At 24.9% G+C, this 17554-nt stretch overlaps 1 protein-coding gene across 3 annotated transcripts in view; it reads right to left on the bottom strand.

The window, feature by feature from the left end:
• Nucleotides 1-17554, bottom strand: part of LOC101241649 (protein mono-ADP-ribosyltransferase PARP4) — a 199269-nt gene that overhangs the window by 120452 nt on the left and 61263 nt on the right. For all 3 annotated transcript variants that reach the window (XM_065793816.1, XM_065793817.1, XM_065793818.1), the window contains exons 25-34: nucleotides 16532-16602; nucleotides 16270-16457; nucleotides 13841-13940; nucleotides 13610-13705; nucleotides 13029-13103; nucleotides 12826-12906; nucleotides 12554-12634; nucleotides 6313-6411; nucleotides 6035-6127; nucleotides 4091-4138 (exon numbers count right to left, since the gene is read on the bottom strand). In XM_065793816.1, the coding sequence (XP_065649888.1) occupies nucleotides 4091-4138; nucleotides 6035-6127; nucleotides 6313-6411; nucleotides 12554-12634; nucleotides 12826-12906; nucleotides 13029-13103; nucleotides 13610-13705; nucleotides 13841-13940; nucleotides 16270-16457; nucleotides 16532-16602 (932 nt within the window). The remainder of the gene's footprint in view (nucleotides 1-4090; nucleotides 4139-6034; nucleotides 6128-6312; nucleotides 6412-12553; nucleotides 12635-12825; nucleotides 12907-13028; nucleotides 13104-13609; nucleotides 13706-13840; nucleotides 13941-16269; nucleotides 16458-16531; nucleotides 16603-17554) is intronic.

The raw sequence follows: 17554 nt of genomic DNA, 5'->3' as shown, positions 1-17554 counted from the left end.
TATATATATATATATATATATATATATATCAAAAGTGTCTCTTCAGCAAAAAAATGTGTAAATATTCTAATAAATAAGACAATTTTTTTAATTTTTGTTAAAATCATTTATTTTATAAATACATGTTTCGACTATATCATAGCCATCATCAGTTAAAATATATTAAAATGCTTAAATCAAATTAGTAAAATTAAGTTGAATTTATAGAGACTTTATAATAAAAAATACAATAAAAATGCAAGTAAATAATACGACAAAATTAATGTTGATTAAGAAAATCCATAGCTCTGTCGACATTTCATTGCTTTCAGAAAACCTACAAAATTATCAATATTTTAAACTTCTTTATATTGGAAAAATATCTGATTTAACCAAACAAAGTCTAAACGCAATCATTAAAAGATATTGTAAATCGGTCACCAAATCGGTCAAGATTGGTTTTTACTTTATTTAAAATTTCAAAATTTTTTCCCGCAAAAGATCCCTTTCCTAAAGACTTTAATTCATTCGTTGTCTATTAATTTGAATGCGTAGGCTGTAACTCCTGTTATATTGGCAAAACTACTCGCCATTTAAAGACACAAATAATCGAGCACCAAAAAAAGGGATAAAAACTCACACATTTATAAACATATTCATTCAAATGAAAGCTGTTTTGATAGTTTTAATCATGCTAATTTTTCAATTTTGGATTCGGCCTCCAGCAAATTTATATTAAAACTCAAAGAAAGCAAGTACATAGAGTGGGAAAAACCCACTATTAATAAACAAATGAACCATGTAAAAATGACAATTTTAATCTAGTTCCTTTTAACATTCATTTAACGGTTTTTTTATCTTTTTTAAACTAATTATCTTTTTAAAAATTTAATTGCATTTTTATTTTATTTTTTATCATAAGGTCTCTTATTAATTCAACTTAATTTTACTAATTTGATTTAAGCATTTTAATATATTTTAACTGATGATGGCTATAATATAGTCACATGTATTTATAAAATATAAAATTTTAACAAAAATTAAAATATATATATATATATATATATATATATATATATATATATATATATATATATATATATATATATATATATATATATATATATATATATATATATATATATATATATATATATATATATATATATATAGATGGATAGATAGATAATTAGATAAATAGATAGATAGATAGTATCATATATGTTCATTAACTTTTTTTAAATTTTGTTACTAAAAACTTGAAAATAAAAAATCTTTAATTTATTCAAGTCTTTTTACATTTTCTCTTCTTAGTAAAGTAATATTTTAATCAATTTAAAAACATTTCAAATTTTTCTCCTATTATTGAAAAAAATTATTTAATTAATTTTAAACCTGATATATTCAAAGTTTTTTGTTTTTTTATTTAAAATTAAAGCAATAGAAAAAAAAAAATTTATATATATATAAATAAAGCTACATGCTTTGAATAATTGTAAAGAAAAGTAATTTTTCTTTTCAATACTAAAAAATTATATTACATCCCAATTTGATCATAAAGGTGGAAGTATTTCAATATAGTAATCAAGAACATCAATGTAAAAATTAACCTGGTGTGTTATATTAAGAAACCTGTGCTTATAAGAAACAAGTATTAAGTTACTTTATGTAAAATAACTCATGTGCAACCCACACAAATTTTAAAAACAAAAATTTATTTAAAATTTATTAAAAAAGAAAAACTGTTGATTTGTATTTCAATATTCGTAAATATTCAAGCTTCAACAACTTTGCTTTAGTTCAAATTCATTTTGTGCACAGCCATTCTGTCTCAACTTAGTTAGAAGAGCTATGAAAAATCATGCTTATTATTACAATTAGAACAAACATACAAAATACATTTTCTTAGATAAATGAAAAAGGTATTGTAAATTGCGCTCATAATACTTGTATGAATAGTTAAAAAAATTGAACAAACTTTAGAAAGCTAGAAGTACAGTAAATGCAAATTCCAAATAAACACACCACACATTAAAAGTTACAAATATTTACAATATTACAAATATTTTTACATTATTTAAGTAAAACTGTTTATTTATAGAGCTCCAAAAACCCATTTCTCATCTCAGAACAATATTTCATATTTCAGAAGAATAATAGAAAAAATAGATTAGAATTAACTTGTGCTCATAAAAATTAACTTGTGCTCATAAAAATTGACAGCAGAACAATGCGGTCACATCAATAGATTTTACCACATCAATATTATTAATAAAAATTCAAATTTTGTGACAAATTATTATAAGTAATAATTTATTTATTTTCATGAAAAAGTATTATATATATAATGGGAAACTGATTATTAGACATTTTTTTAATTTAGTAATTTTAGTAGAATTAGAAATATTAAATCGCTTTTGATATTTTAATATTTAATATCTCTTATATTCCTCCTCAAAAACAGTTTGTTATAGAAAAAGTTTCATTTTTGTATTAATACCAACATCAGAGCTGTTTTGTATTTGTATAAAAATTATATATTCACATTCACATGAGGTCACATTTTATGGAGCAATAACTCAAAATTTAACTTGCATCATTCAGATGGAAAAAAACACATCAGACACACAAAATAAAAGAATTTAAACCCAAAGTATACAAAAACTAATTCTAATATAGGTTATAGAAAAGAAGTGATGGTTTAGGGATGTTTTTGGGTATTTCCAGTTTGAGACCATTATATAAAATCAAGGGCATTATACCACTTTGTATATAAAGATATTTTGGAAAAATAAATGGCTTCTTTAGCTGGTAATAATATGCCTTTAAAATGGCAATTTCAGCAGGACAATTTTCTAAACATAAATAAAAAATTATTGAAATATGCTTTGATACTAATAAAATTAGTTTAATGAAATTGCCAGTCAAGACCTCCTAAGCAAAGGTTTGAGGGGTAAGCAAAGTAACCTTTCTTCATCTAATAAGCTAGCATGGATGTCACCTGTGTTACATTGTTTTCTGCCTCGGATGACGCTGTTTACAAAGATGTAGCACAACCCTGATTTATCACTAGGTAAAAAAAAAAAGACAAAAATCAACTGCCGTAAAATGATGACATGCAAGCAAGAATTAGCAAAATATGTGATAGCCTGAATTGGAATCTGAAAGATACTCTGAATCATTGATGATCAGCCTTATTTCACTTTAGCTCATAGTACAACTAAAGGCAATAATACTTCTTACTCGTGAAAAAACTCCTGCCAGGATAAAATATAAGCAAACTACAAAATTTAACCAAAAAATGCTTGCTGGGTTTGCATTCCTTATAACAGGTCATAACTATTATTAAAGAATATCATAATTATGATCAATACTTATTTTGGCTTGACCTAGTTTTATCACATTATGCCAAACAGTCCTGTTATTCTTTGAAGGGAATTCCATAAATATATTAACCTAAAATCAAAGTAATTGTTTACTTGAAAAACTGGCAAGCAAAAAATAACTGAAAACAACTGAATAAATACTCTATATAAGTATATTTCTGTTAAATTTGTAGTTTAAAAACTTACAATTTTCAGGGATTTTTATTAAACATCTGTTAAAGTTAATGTTCTATCTAAAAAACAAAACTGTGCTAATGTACTATTGTTACTTTTGTTACACATTTCACTATAGTGCATTTATTTTTCTCTAAACATCTGTTAAACATATCTCAACATTTATATTTCTCTAAACATCTGTTTAAGATATCTCAACATTTATCTTTCTTTAAACACCTGTTCAACATATCTTTATTCATTTTATTAACGTATCTTTTTTTTTCTTATTTTAATTAAGTTTTTTCTTTTTCTTTTTATTTATGATTTTTCAATTTTTACATACTAGAGACTTTTTTAATTTCTTTCTTAATACTTTGATATATGCTTATTGAGCTTATATATGCTTCTTGAGTGATTATGCAATTTTTATAACATCTAATTTTATCAGACAAGATATATATACAAGGCTTAACTAAAAAGAGCCTAGCTTTAACATTCTGATTGTGGTTTCATTTTATTAACTTTCTAAATAAAGATTCTAAATAAAGATAACAAAAAAAGCTAATTACCTCAGACAAACTAAATTTAGCCTTATCCATAGGTATGCTTTGTGTTTTCTAAAAAAAAGGCAATTGAACATATTTAGCAATGATGAAAGATTGGATAATTATGTCATACCACATACTTATATCTGATAAAAATATGGTATAATACTCTTAATGAAGTCATCAGCTAAATATCTTAATTTAATTAGTTTTATTTTCAACTATTTTTAATAAAACAAAGAACTTAATTTTTTTTCTGAAGCAATTATTTCTACTATAAAATGTTACATAATTTAAAATAATTTTCAAAATTATGAATTGAAATAACATGCATTTTCTTATACTTTTTTAATACAAAAAGAAAATAATTAACATAAAGCTGATTAACAAATTTATTCAGTTTATACTGTCTATAAAGCCTTAAAACAGGAAGGTTACACCTTAAAACATTACAGGAAAGTTACATCTTAAAAGATTGCAGGACACTTTAAAACATTGCAGGAAACCTCCAATGATCTAAGATAGATACTGGCTTTTTATGATGACAAAATTTATTTTTAGGAAACTAAAAACTGTAACTGTAACTGTAGGTTTAATAAATTTTTATTTACTTGAAAAAACCACAGATGCTAATAAAAGATAAAAAAAATTTAGTTACCAATACTTATGGTGAAAACTGATAAAATATTAATGACAACTTAATTAAAAATATCAATTACAACTTATCTAAAAAAGAATCTGATAGAAAACTACATATTAGAGTTTCTAATCTTTTTGTCAACTCAAACTCACTCCAAATGATGAATAAGGTAAACAGTGATTTTTTTTTCTTTTTCTACCCATGCAATAATATAAATAATGATTAACTTACTTAATTACTTTAAATTTTAAAAAATTTTTTATTAACTACAACTATGTAAATAATTTCCATGTAAACTATATAAATATATAATCATCAAGACAATTTTTTAATATTTTAAAAGTAACTTAAGCAACTTTAATGATAAGCTAAATAAAAAAACAACAAAATAATTATTATTAAAAAGAAAATAGTTTTATTAAGACCAAACTTAAAAATAATAAAAATTTATTTGTCTTTTTTTCACTTAATTTTAATTTTTGGGTTTAAAAAGTTCTATTTTAAAGAACTTCAATTATAACTTACTAAGAAAAAGAAATATTGTAATAAAAAAAATGAAACTAAATTTTTAAATAACATTATTTATATAATATTATTGTTTGCATAACTTTTTTAAGACTAAAAAAAAAGACTAAAAGGTTTAAGATTGTTGAAAAAGTTGGAAAAAGTAAAAGTTTGTTGGAAAAAGTAAAAGTTTGTTGGAAAAAGTAAATGCTCTTCCATGGTCCACAGTGGCAAAATCATTAAGCCTTTTAGACTACACTCTCTAAAAATAATATTTTAAAAACCAAAAATAATATTTTATTTTGGGATTTTTAACGATTTTTATTTAACTAACTCTCTTCTGACATCTGACATCACTTTAATGACATCACTTTAATGACATCACTTTAATGCTTTATAAATTAAAATGTGAATGTTTTATTAAAGACAAACTTAAAAAGGGAAAGCCCAAACTCAAAATAAATTGTTTAAAAATTTAACTTTTTAATTCAAACTGTGAACACACAAATTTATTATTGTAACCAGATATTTTTATTTTAAAAAAACCGAGCAGAATTGTAATCCTTAAAATAGGCTTAAAAATAAAAATTATTTCATAAATTATTTATTTTGGTAAGTTTCGTTAACTAAAAAACTAAAATAAAAAGTTACCTAACATTTATTGCACTGCAATACTAATATTTATAGTTTGCTATTAATACTAAAATTCTTAGTTTTTAGTTAGATATCATTCTAACTATGTTCATTAAAACAAATACAAGTTTGAAGTAGTATTTCAAATTAAAAAAACTTTAAATAATATTAGTTCATTTGAAAAAACTTACAGTTTCAAAGCCCATATATGGTAGAATGTCAACAGTTTCCATGAGAACAAGTTCATTTATGGTAGGAGCAGTAACATCTTTACCTTCATTTTTCTTAATTTTTATATAAATTATATATATTTCACATAATTTTGTTATTCTAAACTTTTTAAAGTACTCAAAAGTCTCACTCTTTTTGATTAAAAAAATAAACCAAATTTAAATTAAAAAATATATAACCAAATAATATAACCAAAAAAAAAAAATGAAAAACCAATATTTATTTCTAATAGTAAAACCTCTCGTTCTTCAACAGCTATGAAACTTGTAAATTTAGTCACAATTGAGTATTCAATGCTAAGTTGAATTATTTTTTCTTTCATTTCTGCTTTTATTGCCTGCATAAAATTAAAAAAAAAATCATAAATTTCAAGTATCAAATAAGTAAATAAAGTAAATAAAAAGACAATAAAAAGAGTGTTAAATGATATTTAAAATAAGATTACATAATTACCATATTTCTGTAAATAAATTGAAAGTTGTATGAACTCTATTTGTGGCCTCAATCATGGCACAGTTGTTACTTATAATATAAAGGTCCTCATCATCCTCTCTCAGAGCAGGGACAAGTTCAAACGTGTTTTGATACCAGTGGGCCCGTATATGCGCCCAAAAATTTTTAAAAAGTTAAAAGTTTTCAATTCTTAAACATTTTGTTTCAAGACTGATCTATAATTACTCAGATCTGACTAATTACCTTATAGAAATATTTAATAAGTTACTGTAATAGTTATTCAAGCAGTTTGAAGAGCTACCTTGTTTGTTATATTCGTGTTTCGGAGGTAAAGAATTGAGAGAGATTTGTAACCACAGAAAAGTAGCCTCCTCGACTGTAGCGACCCTCTTGGTCTTAGGGAGGTGAAAGACAATAATATTTGCTTCCATTTAGATGATAAGATGATAAGTATTTTTGAGTTCCAAAAAATCTGTACTATCAAGATAGTACAGATTTTTTGCAAGAGCAAGATGGTTAACCTTGCCAGATAAGCGGTTTACTTAAAGCAGAGCCATGACTTGGCATTTCTGCAAATCAGTAAAGCGGTTTGTATTAGAAACTTTCACAAGAAGTTGAGAATTCTATACTAATTTAAAAAGTATATAAAAATTTACCAGAGGTGACCGGCTAAGGAAAATAAACTTGTTTTTTTGAAACTATATATTTAACTTATGTTACATCACTTATATTACTAAAAAGAACTGCAAAAGTATTGAACGCATTAAAAATAATTAACAAAGGAAATTTTAAAAAACTGATGGCACTCTTCCTGAGTGATTTTTCATAATGTTTATGGAAGTAATCAAATTGAAAACATTTTTTCCGCAAGACCAAGAGCAACTTTAAAAAATTATTTTAGTATTACGACTTTATTAATACTTATTTGAGTCGTTTAAATAAAAAAATCTTTGGTTTCTCGAAGTTTTTACTTACACTCCTTACATTTATGCGTATTGCCTTATTTTCATTAGGTTGAATTTTTAAAATGCTGTAAAGTATTTACATTTAAATACTTTAAAATACTTTTGATGTAAAAATTTCTATCACAGTTTAGGAGGGAGAGGGGTTCAGTTATATGTGATCATTTGTGACAAGAGGGAAGGGGTTAAAAATTTACAAATATAGGGTGATATGCTTTATGGATGACCCTCTTAACTGCATTTACAAACGATTTGTTTTACTAAAACAAAAATAAAAAAGATTTAGGCTGATTTTTTTTATATTAGGAGAATAGCTTAGAAATCATTTTTTTTTTTTTAATGAAAAATCTACATAAAAATATTTATATAATTCTTATTTTTATTTATTTATGTATATTTATATGTCAACCAAAATAAGAAAACATAAACAAATGAAAAAAAAACAATAATATAAGTAATTTTAATTAACATTAAAAAAAAGATAAAAGATATTTTTTCTAAATTCTTCTAATATAAAAAGTTTCAGTTAGAGCTTTGTCAAACCAACGCTACAAAATAAGAATTAATTAATGATGTAATTCATTTTCTTAACAAAAAAGTGCCAGAACCTTAGTAAATGCATGTAATTTTAACTTACATTACACAAATTTAAAATAAAAATGTGTTTTAACTAAGCATCGTTATTCAAAACTTTAGATGCATAAGCATAACATTGAATATTCTTTTGCATATCTTGTTTAAAAATAGTTAAGTTTTTAAATTAAATTTTGGAGAAAAAAAACTTTATTATGTTTTTGTTAACTTACATTATATGAAAATTGCAAAAGTTCTTATGTTATTTTATAGAAATATATATTCTTTATAAAGCATAAAATCTGACCAACAACAATTTGAACATGTTAGCTCCATTTTAACGCTAAATTAATTCCGATAATGCAAATAAATTTATGGTTAAAATAACATTTTACAAATATCTTATGTCATCTGCTATTGTTGTGCATTATCATTGTAACTGTAATGTTGTGGTGATTTGTGTTGATAGACAGCTTGGCTTAGTTTTGCTCTTTAAAGCATTTTTTAATTGGCTTTTTAATAAATAACATTTTGAAACCATTGTTTTATCTTCACAATTTTTTTTTTACTAAAAGCCAACATGAAATTACCTCATTTAACAGCACCAACAAAGGCTGCTTTATCAAGACAGCAACTGCAGTATCATAACAGCTTATTAAAAAATAAAAACTGTTTTTCTGTTTTTTAAAATGTTTTTTTTTTTCCTATTATATTTACTTATCTAATATATTTTTTCTTTTAGTGACATAATTATATGATATAGGAGAACAAAAATAACAATTGCTGTTTCCTTACCTTGTTAAAAACATGTATTTAATTGTTAATAAATTTGTTATTTTGTAATAAACGGAAGGATTAGATTTTGCAAACATGAAACACTTGAAAAATTTTGTTTGATATGTATTTTTATCTATGATGGAGAAACTTATCTTTATGTAATTAATTAAAATTTAGTTATGTACATTAAATGTTTTTAAGGAAATAAGAAAGAAAACTATTTTCTTTCTAAATAAAGGAGAAGGGGGTACCAAAAAATCAATAATTATCCCGACTATCATTAGAAGGTAACATTAATAATAACTATACAAGAAACCCTTCAACTGCTCCATAAAGTTGAAAGATGTTTACGAAAACTCAACTCAATGATAAAAAAAAATCACACAATGATAAAAACCTTCATTATTTTTTTAATTAAATTTCATTAATTTTTATAATAAATTATATAAATTTCATATAATTTTATTATTTCATATATATTTATATGTATGAAAATATATATATTTCATTATTTATTTCATAATATAAATATATATATTTCATTAAAGGAAAAATAATTCATATATACATATGAATTATTTTTCCTTTCATTTATACTTTTTTCACAGTAAAACATAAATAATATATCAAAAGAAAGAAAAAATTAACACTATTCAAGGGTGCTTTTTATAAATTACCAAAATCACAATATTTTCTCTAAAAGTTATAGTTGAGTAACTTTAATCATTTAATGAAATCGATAAAAAAGAATTTTTTTGCAAAATTGGCATACACCCTGTATAAATAGCAGACCTTGTTAAGAAACATTACGCCATGTGAGTTTTTTTACGTACAAATGGCAATTTCACTTATGCATTAAGCCATTTGCATTAAGCAAAAACTTTTTTCAATTAGATTCTTTAAACAGTCTTTTAAAATAGTTTATGCAGAAAACATTAAGCAGCAATTAATTGTAAAAAACGTTTTCATCACAATTATAAAATAGTAATTTTTTTAGATAAAAAAAACAGATAGTTAAATACATTTTTTTCTACTTTTTGTTTTTAAAAATTTTTATTTAACTTTACGTTATTATATTTCAATTAGATTTATTTAAGATTAATTTAATAAAGATTAATTTAAACTTTTTTTTTAATCTAAAATGCTCTTATAAAATAAAATTCCTTATAATAAATTTAATTGGTTACTTTTTTTATGTTCGTTTTACATTCAACTGTTTTGTTTATATATTTATAGTTACAAATCAATTTTTTTTTATGACTTGTTACGAAAGTGCTAATATAAAAAAAGTAAGAAATAAGCAACTGGAAGCTTCTATAAATTGGTGCAAAGAAATGAATAGGAGGGGAAAAGCAGCATTAAAGACTGGTATGTTTTCTTTTATTAAAGGTAGAGAGACAATCAATGGACAAGAAGTTATTGTACTATACTTACAGAAGATGAAGAGGCATGTATTGTTTGTTTAATAAAAAATAAAAATAAATCTTTACAAGCAATTTATAAACAGGAAGTAACCAAGTTAATTTTAAATGTGCTAGTTATTAGACATCACACTAATACGTAGGAAGGTGGAAGGAAGTTTTACAAATTATCATTAAATGCTCAAGCTGCTCTGGAAAAAGGAAAGTAATTTGAAATATAATCATTAAACCTACAATAATCCTATGAAATCTAAATTGGATAATAAGAATCAACTTTATATTTAAATATCGCTTTTTTAATCAGACTATTTTTTTTATATAACGGTCCTTATTTATAGATTGAGTCTTTTATTTTGGCTCCGCTTTAATGCTAAACATAGCAGTCTTGCCATCAAGCTACAAGGAAGAGAGTCTATAAACAGTGCACTGAACTGTTTAAAGGAAATGGCATGTAATCATTTAGCTATCATTTTGAAAAATTTTATAAGTAAGTATCAATGTACTTTTTTATATATAATTATTTCCATGTAATATATTTCAGATTCTCTTGCTAAAGAACTAGTAGAAGTTGATGTTATGGTTAATGAAGAGAAAATTAAAGCAGGGGTTTGGAATGGCACTGTTGATACTAGATGAATATTTAATTGTGATGAAACACCCCAAATTATCAACTATGGGGTTGATGGTACCAATTCTGGATGCTGGCAAAGGGGATGTATGTCAAAGAATGTGTCACAATTCAACCATTCGTTTCATTTTCAGGTATGCAATAATATATGTGGTTTAAGAAAAATGTATAAATAATAATACTTGTTTAAAATGATTCTTAATTTTTATTTCTTATTTTAAAAAAAAAATTGTCTCTTTGTCACTCCACCAGACACAACAGGAGTTACTCAACTTCTTGACCAAGCAAAATAAGGACATTCATAGCAAGTATCGTAAACAGAAAGACTCTTTGTTTTCAGATATCTGTTTCTTAAACAAAGAAGGTTTTATGTTAGTTCTAGCCAATATATGGGACAAATGGACAACCAAAGAAACTATTATAAAATCTACTAGAAATCTACTTACTGAAAATTCATTGAGTGTTGAATTTATGCAAAAAGATAAATTTGAAAGAACAGAAAACTATATCAAAACAGAGAAACAGTCATTACCCTTATATTTTTTGCCTGTTAAAAGACGTGGTTCAGCAAGTTAATGGAAATCAAAGTTTGAACAAGCTATGGAGCTGATTGATGAACTTCATGAAAAAAATATCCAATTGGAAGAAATACCAGGTTTTATGACCAATAAGGTCAAGCCTAAATTATCAAAAGACATGACATGTGTTACTAAAGTACACGGTTTAATGACAGCAAACAATGTATTAACTGTAGTTGAAACCATAAAAAGTTAAAATAAAAAGAAGATTCTGCAAAAAAGAAAGAGGAAGTTAAAAAACTTATTAAAAAATGTATGCTTCAATGTAATTGTGGAGACATAAAATGTAAAACTTTCGGCTTGTATTTTGTCCATTTGCTTGGCAAAGTAAATTGCCAAGCAAATGGACAAAATCCAAAAATGATCTTATTAACAGGTGCTAGAAAGAAATGATAGAAATATTTTAATGAGATATTTGTAAAAATTTTGTGCAAATTTAATAAAAAATATTAATTCTGGTTTTTTTTTTTTTTTAATGCACCCCAAAAACCAAATGTTGAATTGTACATTTTATAAGTTTTTTTTTACAAGCTTCCCTTTTACTAAAAATGCATATGGTTTGATTTATGTATAGAGTATATAAAAAAATAAATTAACTAGATTGGATTTGCAAACTTAGTCTAAAAAACCACTATTTTATAGCAATTACTCTTAAAAATTCCAAAATATTTATACATTTTTTTTTAACTTTAAACGTTTGTAAAAAATTTTTTTTTATTGCTATCTGTATATTCTTGTATTTTAATTGTTGCTGGAACATTCATGTATCAAAAAACATTTCTTTTATGGTTTTAAAATATAGATTTAAATTTTTATAGCCATATAACTAATCACACTGTTTTTGGGGTGCCTTAGCATTTGCGGTGCATTCATCTGTATACAGCAATATAATTTTAATAAATGGGCGGTAATTAATATTATTGCAGTAATTTAAAAAAATGTCTTTAAAAAAAAAAAAATAAAGAGAATTTTATGATGTCAAATTCACATTAGGCTTTAAATAAAAAATGCTTAATTCTAATTCATTAAGCATTTTTTATTTAAAACAAGGCCTGCAAGTAACAATAAAAAGTCATTTAAAATTTACCTCATGTTTGTACTGATCTTGGTGCAACATCCCATCATTCCAATCATTAATGACAGATTTTGCTGCAAGTCGATGTATTGTCTGTAAAAAATTATTAACCAAAATAAAATTTTGCTAAATGATCTGATCATCTAAATAACAATTTTATAGTTGAATATAATTCAACTTTAGTATACCACTTTTAAAAACTATATTTACTGCAACAATTTATCATGATCAAATTTACTTTTTTCTTTGCAATAACAACAAAAAAAACCTTATAGTTAGCTTACCAATCCTACTGTTGTACTTAATTCTGATGTTGATACAATTGTATTCAACTCTTTACCATTAAGAATAGCCGATAAATTTGCCTAATTATACAAAAATCAATGTATGAACCAATAAAAAACATAACATTTTAAACCTATAAACCATATTTAAACATGATAAAAAATAAATATTCAAATTTTATTAATAAATTTTAAATATATACCATTGTACAATGTGGAACAAAGCCATAAACTACTAATCGATTTCCATTAAATAATGTAGTAATCTCATTTGGTGCCTTAAATAAATTTTTAGAGCTAGCAATTAATGTTGTTGTGTCATTATAGCAAATGGAGGACAAAAGATTTGGTTTATTTGATTAATTATTTAAAAGCCACACAAAACTTTTATTTACAAACACTTTTAATTATAAAAAGAAAAATTTACTTATAAATTATGTGTAAAATATTTTTTGTGTTTAGTTGGATATAAGGGTCTACCTCCAAAAATGGAGGTAGACATTTTGAATATCTCATGCTAAATAAAGTCTTGGTTATTTTTGTAGACCCACTGCACTATTCATAAGTGCAGTGGGTCTCCAAAAAAATCAGACCTAATAACGGTAATGTTAATAATAACATCACTAACACTAATATGAATAATGTTAAATTAACATCATTAAAGTAATATTATTAACAGTAAAATAAAAAAAGTTGTAATCAATCATTCAAATGTTACCATAATACTCAAGAGAACAATAATTAAATTTAATCATACCAGAAAAGTAATGTATTGAGGTCTTACTTGAAGTGGTTTTGGTGCATCTTCATCATGTTGAATCCAATGTATTTTAATGTTAGTCAAAACTGGCTGCTGACACTTTTCCAACTGAAGTTCTACCTGCACCAATAAAAAAATTTTAATAGTTAAAAATTATATAATTTATTAATAAATTATAATCAAAAATATATGCTCAGTGGTAAACAATCTCATTTTAATGAATCTAATCCCCGTAAAAAAAAGAAAAGTATTTACCTTGTTTTGCCATTTTGATTTTGCATTTTTATCAAAATACTCAAAATACCCAGATCCTAAGCATGCCATTTTTTGTAAAATGTGTTTGTTAGGAGTTGTTCTAAAATGTTTAATATTACACAAATTGAATGTTACACAAATTAAAAATATGAAAATAAATTTTACGCAAATAAATTTTAGTTAAAAAACATTTTAAACAAATAAATTAATAAAAACATATCTTCACTCTACTATTCAAAACAATTATGGATCAAACTAAAGCTTCTGAACGAAACTCTGCTCCTAGGCTGCATTTACAGACCTCCATTGTCTGGTATTCTCAGAGTGCTATTTTCCATGCCAATACATTAGTATTGAACAAAAAATACAATGGTATCATCATTGCCGGTAATTTTAATTTTCTAGAGATTACATTACTTGGACTTCCAATTCAGTCTTCTCCTCTAGTAAAATCAGTCTTAGTTCTTTATTTGTCTTTCTTTTTTAAGATTGTCATCTTCACCAAACTGCCATTGTCCCAACTTTCAAACCTGCTAATTGCCTTATGATAAGCACTCGTGATCTCATCATATGTGACTAACCATATTGTGCTAGCGAAATCAACATCGGTCCTCCACTCGGTTTGTCTGATCAATATCATTGCACTATCACCTGGCATTACAAACTGGCTTCAAGCATAAAATTATCACGTTTCAACAGCTCTAAATTTATATACAAGCATGGTAACGACAAAAAATCAACAAAGAATTCAATAATGTTGACTGGTCATGAGAAAAAAGCATACATTATGAATTTACTTGAAACAATGGACTTCGTGACTGGAAATATGGCCAGAAAACTACCAGTTGGCATCATATTCCTTGATTTTGCCCAAGCATTTGACTAAATGCCACACCAGCAAATGCTTCATAAACTAAAAATGTATGGAATTGAATGGAATCTTCTATATTGGATAAAAGCTTTTTTACTCAACAGGTCTAAACAAGTTATCCTTGGTGACACCCAATTGAATTGGTTACCTGGGACAAGTGGGGTTCTGCAAGGATCAGTCTTGGGACCAATTTTAATTATCATTTTCATCAACAATTTACACTAAAATTCTGAGCATTGTCAACTCACTTGCTTCTCAACTTTAACTCCAATCAGATATTGACCAAATTGTTTATTGGACCAAGCTCATGGACTTAAATGCGAAGAAAGGTAAGATCATGCACTTTGGCCAAAAAAATTTAACTCACTTTGAGTACTTAATGGAAGAACCAGGCCCTTGTTCAATAACAACTCGAATTACATTGGAAGCAACCACCTCTGAACTTGACTTGGGAACACAAAATACCAATTATCTAAAAGTAGAAAACCAATCCATCATTATCTCATGTAATGCAAATCAAATATTAGGTATCCTAAAACATACTTCCCAATCTCGTGATACTTCCTTATGGAAACAACTCTACTCCGCCTATGTCAGTACTTTACTTGAGTTCGCAGTTCCAGCTTGAAACCCTCATTGGTGAAGGATTAATAAATTATTGAGCTAATACAGCGCAGAGCCACAAAGATACCAGATAAACTGAAAAAGTTAGACTGCAAGTCAAGGTGTTTACAACTTGGCCTAACTTCTCTAGTTGACCGTCATAAACAAGGTGACCTCATTCAAAATATAAATTAATAATAACTACTATACTGTACTATCTTTGAAATATTTAAGGTATAAGTAAAAAATATCAAAAAGGTAAATATTTTGATGATGAAATAAATCCAGCTTTAAATATTGATTTTAATAATTACAGAGATTTTGGACAACAAAACCATGAGTCTGATGGGATATGAAATCATAAAGTTCTATTTTATTTTTTAATCTTGTATTTACAATTTTGGGAATACCAATTACTCTCAATTGATAAAAAGTCAACATTTACAAACTTAAAATTAAAAAATTGCAAGATTCTAAACCTTGGAATGCAAAATTATTTTTACAGCAATTTTGCATTGTTTATTAATTTTGAATTGAAACAATAAATTTTTTCTGTCGCTAAAAAGTTTGACTGAAAAGGTTTGATTAAAAAATAAAACTTTCTCTTTTTGTTAACTTTATCTGAACTTTTTTATTAGTGAAAAAACCTTTTTCAGTTGTTAGGTTTGTGGTTAAACATAAATAAAACTGCATTATTAAATTTTATATATATATATATATATATATATATATATATATATATATATATATATATATATATATATATATATATATATGTATATATATATATATATATATTAAACAATATTTTTAGACTTTTTAAGGATTACTAAAAAACTACCACAAAATAACCTAAAAGGTACAAAACTCAAAGATTAAAACTTTTGAAAACTGTTGCCCCTCTAAATCTAACAAATATAATTCCCTTGAATAAAGTTACAAGGATAAAACTTACCCAACACCAAATGTGAACAATCGCACATTCTTTTTTAGGTCACGCATTCTTGCTAAAGTGCTAATCTCATCAGAAATATGACCATCAGAAAAAAGAAACACATTCTTCATGGTAGATTCACAAGAAAGCATCTCAATCATCTTTAATACACTCCATAAATGTGTTCCTCCATTACAATTTTTTAGTAACTGAAAATTGAGTATAATTAAAGACCAAATAAAAAAAAAATTTAAATAAAGTTTATAAAAATAAATATTTATACCTTAAGGAGACTCATAACTTGTTGCTTACTTTCATCCTTAAATCTTGAATATGGAAATAATTCTTTATAAGCTAAAAACATAAAAGTCAAATTATCTGGGGACCAAAAACATACATAATCTACACAGGATCTTCTTGACTCATGGGTTATCCAATAGCAACATGCTCAGCCTGTTCATATACTCACCAATTCTCTAACTTGTTTTGTAATCAAGTTTGAATTTTCTGACTGCTCTTTGATGTGCTTTTAATTAGCACAACTTTCTCTTTTATTTGTTAGACTTCAGGCAACCTTAAAAAGGCTGCCTGTAGTCTTGTTAATAGTGAATTTGTAACCTTTTTAATTGCAATTCAATCTAAATGCAAATTCAATATTATGATATGAACGCAATATGCTCAAAAAGATTAATCTTAAAGTAATTAAAAGATTAATCTTAAAGTATAAACTTTTCTCTTCCTCTATTAATTCATAACTTTAATTAACTTTAGAGCTCAAAACTATAACTTGTTTTCAAGATCTATTAAAATTGCATCTAAACATATAGATACTGAACATAATCTTTGTTCCATATCCTTATTTTTAAGTAAGTCAATAAGATTAATTTAATAATTTAAGTCAATAAGGCTGCACAGCTTATTGAACATATAATTAAGCTACTGCAATTACAATATTAAAATTCTTTTAAATAACTTCAGCTTTCTTGCTGGTTTTAACACCTCTAAATGGATCAATTTTCCTGTCCATCCTTTTTTGGATTTTAGAGTTTCAAATTCAGATTTTCAAATTTTATTTTAACTTTTAAGATTATTAACTCTTTCAGTCTAATGGTTCAATTTCATGCTTTTAAAAGTTTAATTTAATTACCTTTTACATTGAAATTTTAGCTTTAATTTAAATAAATTTATAATGATTCATAATAATTCACAACAAAACACAAACTTTTTATGCTAAAAAAACAACCTCAAAATATTGTTTTATTGTTATTTGTAGAGCTTTTACAAACATAATATGCATTTTAAATGA

The sequence above is a fragment of the Hydra vulgaris genome, chromosome 03 (assembly GCF_038396675.1).
Source record: "Hydra vulgaris chromosome 03, alternate assembly HydraT2T_AEP".
NCBI classification, from domain to species: Eukaryota; Metazoa; Cnidaria; class Hydrozoa; order Anthoathecata; family Hydridae; genus Hydra; species Hydra vulgaris.
The sequence above is the reverse complement of the archived record's forward strand: the minus strand, read 5'-3'. Positions and strand labels throughout refer to the sequence as shown.